At 63.8% G+C, this 8,456-nt stretch overlaps 1 protein-coding gene across 1 annotated transcript in view; it reads left to right on the top strand.

Annotated features, from left to right (window-relative positions):
• The window catches only part of Vwf (von Willebrand factor), a 58,029-nt gene that overhangs the window by 23,886 nt on the left and 25,687 nt on the right, over window positions 1-8,456 (top strand). Inside the window, 9 exon segments of the mRNA XM_090325179.1 lie at window positions 733-801; window positions 803-880; window positions 984-1,130; window positions 1,659-1,799; window positions 1,917-2,030; window positions 2,473-2,629; window positions 3,093-3,251; window positions 4,540-4,675; window positions 6,732-8,113. Coding sequence (XP_090181305.1) covers window positions 733-801; window positions 803-880; window positions 984-1,130; window positions 1,659-1,799; window positions 1,917-2,030; window positions 2,473-2,629; window positions 3,093-3,251; window positions 4,540-4,675; window positions 6,732-8,113 — 2,383 coding nt within the window.

Below are 8,456 nucleotides of genomic sequence, written 5' to 3'. Positions count from 1 at the left end.
TTGAGCAGCTGTGGGGGTGCTGAGAGCCATTGTGATTGTGGAAAGCAGTCTGGAAGTGTGCGTGTGCGTGTGTGCGCGTGTGTGCGCGTGTGTGCGTGTGTGCGCGTGCAGGCGTCTCTGGCTCCCCCGGGGCTCCCCACTCCTGGCTGGCTGCTCTCACAGACCCCCACATCCCCGGGCCGTGGACCCGAAAGGGCTCAGTGGAGGCCAGAACGCAGGAAAGGCCGGGCATGGCGCCGAGGACGGCGGTTCAAAGCCAGCCCGGGCAGGAGAGCCAGCCAGAGAGCCGACCCGGGGCTGTGGCCCCCATGGTAGAGCCGCCTGCGGTGTAATTCAGGGCCCTGAGTTCAAGTCCCAAGGCCAACACAGACACACGCACACACCCCCCAAACCACCCAAGGGAAGCGGTGAAGACCGTGGAGTGGAGTGGGGGGAGGGGGTGCGCTCGGCTCTCTGGCATGGCAGAAGCTGGCTTCAGGGCAGTGGGGGAGATTGTGCGTCTCAGTGGATTTGGGGGGGGGCACGGAAGCCATCCCTTAATTTGAGGGCACGAGGCCTCCACGGCCCGGCTGTCCTGAAACATTTTTGCATGCCTGATGACTGAGGGTAGACACAAGGAAGAACTTCCCTAATCCCACGGGGACGTGGCAGTGTCCTGTGGCCAGGGGCCAGGGAGGGACGAGGGACCATCGTTCCCTCCTGGGACCCCCTCCTCTCTTCCCCCCACCCCAGGATCACTGCGATGGAAGCCCGGGGACCTTCCGGATCCTGGTGGGGAATGAGGGGTGTGGAACCCCGGCGGGCAGCGTGCCAGAAGCGGGTGACCATCCTGGCGGAAGGAGGCGAGATCGAGCTGCTGGGCCGGGAAGGTAGGGGCTGAGTTTGTGGCTGGTTCTCCTGGGGCGATGCCCAGGTCACCCCGACCGTCCCCAGGTGGCCAGGAAGGACACGGAGGCCCCGCCTCCCGCTCTGCCCTCCCCCAGGTGAGCGTGAAGAGGCCCACGAGGGCTGAGTCTCTGCTGGAGGTGGTGGAGGCAGGGCGCTATCTGCTGGTGCAGCTAGGCGGAACGCTGTCCGTGGTGTGGGACAGGGGCCTGCACCTGTCTGTGGTGCTCAGCCGGACTTTCCAGGTCAGTGGATGCATCGGTGTGTGTGCCTGGGGTGGGGCTTGAACTCGGGGCCCCGGGGCACTGGGACGGCCATGGTCCTGGAGCTTTGGTTCCACTCAAGCTCTGCGGACGGAGTCGTGCATTGCACCGCTGCTGGCTTTTTGGAGGAGAGGCTCGTGGACTCTCACGTCTAGGCTGGCCTTGAACTGAGATCCTCAGATCCCAGCCTGCCGGTGATCGTCTTGAGCCTTCTCGTCCCACACCCTCCCCTCCTGCTCCTCCTCCTCCTCCTGCTCCTCCTCCAAATCCTCCCCTCCCCCTCCTCTCCGTGCTCCTTTTCCCCATCCTCCTCCCTGCTCCTCCTCCCATTTCTCCCCCCCTCCTCCCCCTTCCTCCTCCCCATCCTTCTCCTCCCTCTGGCCCCTTTCCCTCCCCCCCCTTCTTCTTCCTCCATCTTGCCTGGCTTCCTGGTCACTCAGAGCCCCCATCTCCCTTGGCCTCTGGACCCACGCAGCCCCCCTTCCCTGCACCCCCCCCTCCCGTAATCAGGAGCGCGTGTGTGGCCTGTGCGGGAACTTCGACGGCGTGCAGAACAACGACTTCACCAGCAGCAGCCTGCACGTGGAGGAGGACGCCGTGGACTTCGGGAACTCGTGGAGAGCGAGCCCGCAGTGTGCCAACGCCCGGAAGGTGCGCGTGCGTGTGTGCGCGTGCGTGTGTGCGCGTGCGTGTGCGTGTGCAGGGTCAGGAAGGGGGCCGAGGCCCCCCCCCCCACGCGGCCGCCTGAGCCGTCTCCCGTGCTGACAGGTGCCACTGGACGTGGCCCCGGCCCTGTGTCGCGGCGACGGGGTGAGGCAGACGATGGCCGACTCCTCCTGCAGGATCCTCACCGGCCACCTTTTCCACGCCTGCAACAAGCTGGTGAGGGGCCTAGGGCTCGTTCTCCTGTCACCCCTCCTCCCTGTCAGCTCCCTGTGTCCCCAGGTCTGAGTCTCTGACCGTCACCCCCGCCCCCTCCGCCCCCAGTGCCCAGTTCTCTCTTCACACCAACCCTTTATCCTCTTGTCTTCATTCGTCAGCCATGGGGCTTGAACTCGGGGTCTTGTGCTCCTGCTTGGCTCTCTTGCTTGGGGTGGGCGCTCTCCCCCTCGAGCCCTGCCGCCACGATCTGCCTGTTTGCTGGGTAGTGGGGATTTTCAGATCTCCGCCGATGGAGGGGGGGAGCCGGGATTGCACCTCAGCTCTGGCAGAGGAGGTGGGGGGCGCTCTTGTTTTCTCCTATGGACCAGAACCTCCTCACCCTGGCAAGCACCAGACTCCCCCAGTCTCTAGGCCCAGGGCCACCCGGGGGCTTGTTTTGCAGGTGGACCCCGAGCCGTACCTGGACGCCTGCATTTACGACACCTGCTCCTGCCAGACGGCTGGGGACTGCGCCTGTTTCTGCGATGCCGTGGCTGCCTACGCGCACGAGTGTGCCCAGCGTGGCCAGGTGGTGGCGTGGAGATCACCCACGCTGTGCCGTGAGTCCGGGCAACCCCCGGGGGAGGAAGAGGGCCCAAGATTGCCCCATACACACCATCTTGTCTGCAAGCATCTAGACTGACAGTCTGAGGGGCCTGGATGCCGCCACAGGAGACTGGGACGGCATGGGCGTGTGTGTGTGTGTGTGTGTGTGTGTGTGTGTGTTGGTCCCGGGGCGCTGTCCCTGAGCTTTTCCCCTCAAGGCCAGTGTGCTCCATTACTTGAATCACAGCTCCACGTATGGCTTTTTGCTGATTCGTTGGAGATCAGAGTCTCATGGACTTTTCTGCCCCAGGCTGGCTTTGAACTGCGATCCTCAGATCTCAGCCTCCTGGAGTGGCTGGGATGGGAGCCACCGGCCACCGTGATTCTGGGTTTCCATGCAGCCGTGGGGGGCCCCAGGCTCTCTCCTCCATGATAGCCTCGTGCTCACCTCCTCCCCCGCCCTCCCCCCCACCACAGCCCTGAGCTGCGAGGACAGAAACATGCGAGAGACGGGTTATGAGTGCGAGTGGCGCTACAACAGCTGTGCCCCTGCCTGTCCTGTCACGTGCCAGCGCCCCGAGCCCCTGGCCTGCCCCGTGCAGTGCGTGGAGGGCTGCCATGCACACTGCCCTCCAGGTGAGGCCCGGGGTCCTTCCTCTGGGCTGGCATCTCCTCTTCCCTCTCCCTGCTTGCTGGGCCCTGGGTCCCCTGCTCCTCTCCTCTGCAGCCCAATGGCCGGGTCTGCTTCCCCTCTACCCGGCTCCTCATCAAACCAGGCCAGCTCTGAGATTGCCCGCCTGCCCTCCCTCCCTCTCTCCCTCCCTCCTCCTCTTCCTCCCTTCTGCCCCTCCCTCTCCTTCCCCTCTTCCCCCCTTGCTCCCTCTGGGCCCTCTTTCTCAGTCGTGGTCTGGGCGATGGCAGTTGTCGTTATCTGAAAACTGGTTCATTGAAAACACATGTATTTATTTGTTCCCGTCCTGGAGCTTGAACTCAGGGCCCGGGCGCTGTCCTTGCACTTCTGCCATCGAGGCTGGCGCTCTGTCACTTGAGCCACAGCACCACTTGTGGCTTTTTGGCAGGTTCGTGGGACCTAAGAGTCCCACAGAGGTTCCTGCCTGGGCTGGCTTTGAACCCCGATCCCCAGCTCGCGGTCCCCTGAGGAGCTGGTGGGCTGTGAGGGGTGGCCAGGGTGGTGGGGGCGTGGCCACGACGGTGGGTGTGGCTATGGTGATGGGCATGGCCAGGACAAAGGCATGGGTAGGGTGATGGGTGGTGCTGGGGTGATGGGGGCGTGGCCTGGGCGGTGGGTGTGGCTATGATGGGCATGGCCAGGGTGGTGGGCGGTGCTGGGGTGCGGGGGCGTGGCCTCGGTCTGAGTGGTGGGCGTGGCCAGGGTGGTGGGCTGTGCTGGGGGAGTGGCCTGGGTGGTGGGCGGAGCTGGGGCGTGGCCTGGACGATGGGGGCGTGGTCAGGACAGTTGGTGTGGCTATGATGGGCATGGCCAGGGGCAGTGGGCGGTGCTGGGGGCGTGGCCAGAGCGGTGGGCAGAGCTGGGGGCATGGCCAGGGCGATGGGCGGAGGTGGGACGTGGCCCGGGCCGTGGGCGGAGTTGGGGGGCGTGACCTTGGCGATGGGGGCGTGGCCAGGACAGTGGGTGTGGCTATGATGGGCATGGCCAAGGGCGCTGGGCGGAGCTGGGGGCGTGGCCCGGGCGGTGGGCGGAGCTGGGGCGTGGCCTGGGCAATGGGGGCGTGGCCAGTACAGTGGGTGTGGCCATGCTGGGCAAGGCCAAGGGCGCTGGGCGGAGCTGGGGGCGTGGCCGTGCAGTGGGCGGAGCTTGGGGGCGTGGCCCGGGCGGTGGGCGGAGCTGGGCGCCCTGGCACCGCGCTCAGCGCTGGTTCCGAAGGAGACGCGCGTGTTGCAGGGAAGATCCTGGACGAGCTCCTCCAGACCTGCGTGGACCCCCACGACTGCCCCGTGTGCGAGGTGTCCGGCCGGCGTCTGGCCCTCGGGAAGGAGCTCACCTTGAACCCCGAGGACCCCGCGCGCTGCCAGACCTGGTACCGAGCTCCCCCACCTGTCCCGGGCACGGCTCCAGGCCTCAGGCCGGCCTGGCTCCCAGTGTCGCCGGCTGGAGACTTCTCCGTCCGTCCATCCGCCCATCCATCCGCCCATCCATCCATCCATCCAGTCACGGGTTTCTAGATGCTCCCCTCCCTCCTTCCGTCCCTCTTTCCCTTCTCCTTTCCTCCCTCCCTCCCTCCCTCCCTCCCTCCCTCCTTCCCTTCTTCCCTCCTTTACAATTTTTTTTTTTTATTTGTTGGTTGTGGGGCTTGAACTCAGGGCCTGGGCTCCGTCCCGGAGCTTCTTTTGCACAAGGCTGGCGCTCTACCACTCGAGCCCCGGCTCCACTCTGCACTTTCCCGTGGTTCCCTGGAGGTCGGAGTCTCCTGGACTTTCCTGCCCGGGCTGGCCTCGAACCTCGATCCTCAGGTCTCAGCCTCCTGAGGAGCTGGGATGCCAGGCGGGAGCCGCATCGCTGCTGACTGGGTGCCTTTCTGTCTCAGGAGGCCATGTGCGGTGCAAAGCCCGGCCACCGTGCAAGTCGTGTTATTATGATTGTTGTTGTTGTTGTTGTTTTTCCAGCCCTGGGGCTTGAATTCATGGCTTGGGCCTCTTTGTGCTTAAGACCAGCACTCTCCCATCCGAACTACACAGCTCCACTTCTGCTTTTCTTTTAGATTTTCTGAGTAGGTTATTGAAGGTAAGAGTTTCATGGACTTTTCTGCCCCGGGCTGGTTTTGAACCTCCATCCTTAGATATCAACATCCTGAGTGGCTGACAGGCGTGAGCCATGTATGCTTGGCTAGCTTAATTGTTTTTTTTTTTTTTTTTCTTTTCCTGGCTAGATTAATATATTTTTTTAAGGGCATGGGGTGCAGAGGAGGAAGGCAAAGTGGAACCCCTGACTTTTTCTGTGGTCAAGATCTTGGGGCACACGGTCTTCACCCTGAGATCTTACCGCGGTCACCTGCAGGCCACTGGCTCTTGGGCAGTCGAGAAAGATCTGAGGGGTGATCAGGAGAGAGCGCTGAGCTTTGCGACGCGCAGCCTGTGCGGAGGGCACATTTATTATCACCCATCAAGGCCCATGCAAGCCGCCAGGAAGTCCAGCTTGAGCCCGCTGGGGACCAGGCCGCCAAAGCCAGATCCTGCCGCTGCCATCTGTATAAACAAGAGCAAAGTGTGGCCTGGGGAGAGCTTTCTCGAAAAGAAAAAAAAACACAAAAAACACAGGAAACCAGGAAGTATGTCACTCAGGGCCGCTCTTAACCAACGACTGACGTGATGAATCCCACACGGGATGAGGGAATCGGAATTAGGTTGCTGGCGAGATCCTGCCTGCCCTCCCTCCTGTGCCAGGCCAGACAGGAATAAAGGATAGCCGAGTGCGTGTGTGTGTCTCTGCTGGGTGGTTCAGAATCCACAGACAAAAGGGCTTAAGAAGCAGGGCTGCCCTATGGGTGGCTCAGGCCTCTCAGTATCCCGGTTACTGAAGGAGACTGAGATCTGAGGATGGTGGTTCAAAGCCAGCCTGGGCCAGGGAAGTCTAGAGAGACTCTTCAGTCACTGAAAAGTCAGAAGTGGGGTTGCGGCTCAGTTGGTAGAGTGCTAGCCCAGGGACAGTGTCCAGGCCCTGAGTTCAAGCCCCAAACCCCCCACCCCCCACCCCAAGATGCTCAGATGGAGGGGGGCTCATTTTCTAGAGTCACTTGATACCTTGGCTCTCTGTGTGCACGCGTGAGTGTGTCCACGCATGTGTGTGAGCACGTGCATGTGAGTGCATAAGCACGCACACGTATTTACACAATCAGGTGCATGCATGGGTATGGCGTGCACACACATATGTGCCTCCAGGTTCACAGGTTGTATGTGCGTGTGTGATTGCACATATTTATGCACACGTAGGGAGGGATGTGTGCCTTGCTCACACACTCCTGAGAGGGAGCATAGATGTGTATGCGTGTGTTTTACACAGACGTGAGTCCTGCATGCATGTGTGCGTGTGCCCGCACCTTGTCCCTGTCACACCCGCTTATCCCTGTTCTGCCGCAGCTACTGCGATGGTGCCAACCTCACTTGTGAAGCGTGCCGGGAACCCGGAGGCCTGGCAGTGCCCCCCACCGAGGCCCCGGCCAGCCCGACCACCCCGTACCTGGAGGACACGCCCGAGCCCCCCCTGCACGACTTCTCCTGCAGCAAGCTCCTGGACCTGGTGTTCTTGCTGGACGGCTCGTCCCGGCTGTCGGAGGCCGAGTTCCAGGACCTCAAGGCCTTCGTGGTGGGCATGATGGAGCGGCTGCACATCTCCCAGAAGCGGATCCGCGTGGCCGTGGTGGAGTACCACGACGGCTCCCACGCTTACGTCGAGCTCAAGTCCCGCAGGCGGCCGTCGGAGCTGCGTCGGGTGGTCAGCCAGGTGCAGTACGTGGGCAGCCAGGTGGCGTCCGCCAGCGAGGTGTTGAAATACACCCTCTTCCAGATCTTCGGCAAGGTGGATCGGCCCGAGGCCTCCCGGGTGGCGTTGCTTCTGACGGCCAGCCAGGAGCCGCCTCGCCTGGCCCGAAACTTGGTCCGCTACGTCCAGGGCCTGAAGAAGAAGAAGGTGGTCGTGATTCCCGTGGGCATCGGGCCCCACAGCAGCCTCCGGCAGATCCGCCTCATCGAGAGGCAGGCGCCCGAGAACAAGGCCTTTGTGCTGAGCGGGGTGGGCGAGCTGCAGCAGCTCAGGGACGAGCTGGTCAGCTACCTGTGCGACCTGGCCCCCGAACCCCTGGCTCCCACCCTGGCTCCTCCCCAGGCCCAGGGCGTCACTGCAGGCCCCGAGGGCCCGGGGACCCCCTCTTCGAGGCCCAGCCGGAGGCCGCTGGTCCTGGATGTGGCGTTTGTCCTCGAGGGCTCGGACCGCGTCGGGGAGGAGAACTTCAACAAGAGCAAGGAGTTCGTGGAGGAGCTGGTGGGGAGCCTGGCCGTGGGTCCCCACGGCGTCCACGTGTCCGTGCTGCAGTACGCAGACACGGTGACGGCCGAGTACTCGTTCAACCAGAGCCAGGCCAGGGACGCCATCCTGCGGCAACTGCGACAGATGCCGTACCGAGGCGGCCCCAGGACCAACACCGGCCTGGCGCTGCAGTACGTGGCCAGCCGCAGCTTCTCCCCCGGCCACGGGGCCCGCGCCCAGGCCCCCAACCTGGTCTACATGGTCACCGGGAGCCCCGCTTCCGACCAGATCCGCCGGCTGCCGGGGGACATCCGGGTGGTGCCCATCGGCGTGGGCCCCCACGCGGACACGCCCGAGCTGGAGAGGATCGCCTCTCCCTACGCCCCCATCCTCATCCACGACTTCCAGACGCTGCCTCGGGAGGCTCCTGGCCTGGTGCTGCAGGGGTGCTGCTCCGGAGAGGGGCTGCAGCTCCCCACCCTGCCCCCTGTTCCCCGTAAGCTGTGTGGGAGGGGAGGGGGAGAAGGGGAAGAGGAGGGAGGGGGAAGAGGATGGGGAGGGAGGAAAGGAGGGGGAGGGGAGTAGGAAGGGACAGGGAGGGGAGGGGAGGGAAGGGGAGGGGAAGGGGGAGGAAGAGGAGGGATTGGGAGGAGGAAAGGAGAGGGAGTGGAGGGGATAAGGGAGGGGGAAGGAGGGGAAGAGGAGGGAGAGGAGGGGGAGGGGGAAGGTGGGAAGGGAGGGGGGATGGGGAAGGAGTGGGTGGGGGAGGGAAGGAAGAGGAGGGAGGGAAGGTGATGGGGAGGAGAGGAGATGGGGAGGGGAGAGGAAGGGGAGGGGAT

The sequence above is a fragment of the Megascapheus bottae genome, chromosome 37 (genome assembly GCF_031878675.1).
Source record: "Megascapheus bottae isolate mThoBot1 chromosome 37, mThoBot2.hap1, whole genome shotgun sequence".
In the NCBI taxonomy this organism is placed as follows: domain Eukaryota; kingdom Metazoa; phylum Chordata; class Mammalia; order Rodentia; family Geomyidae; genus Megascapheus; species Megascapheus bottae.
This window is presented reverse-complemented; position numbering and strand designations above follow the sequence as displayed.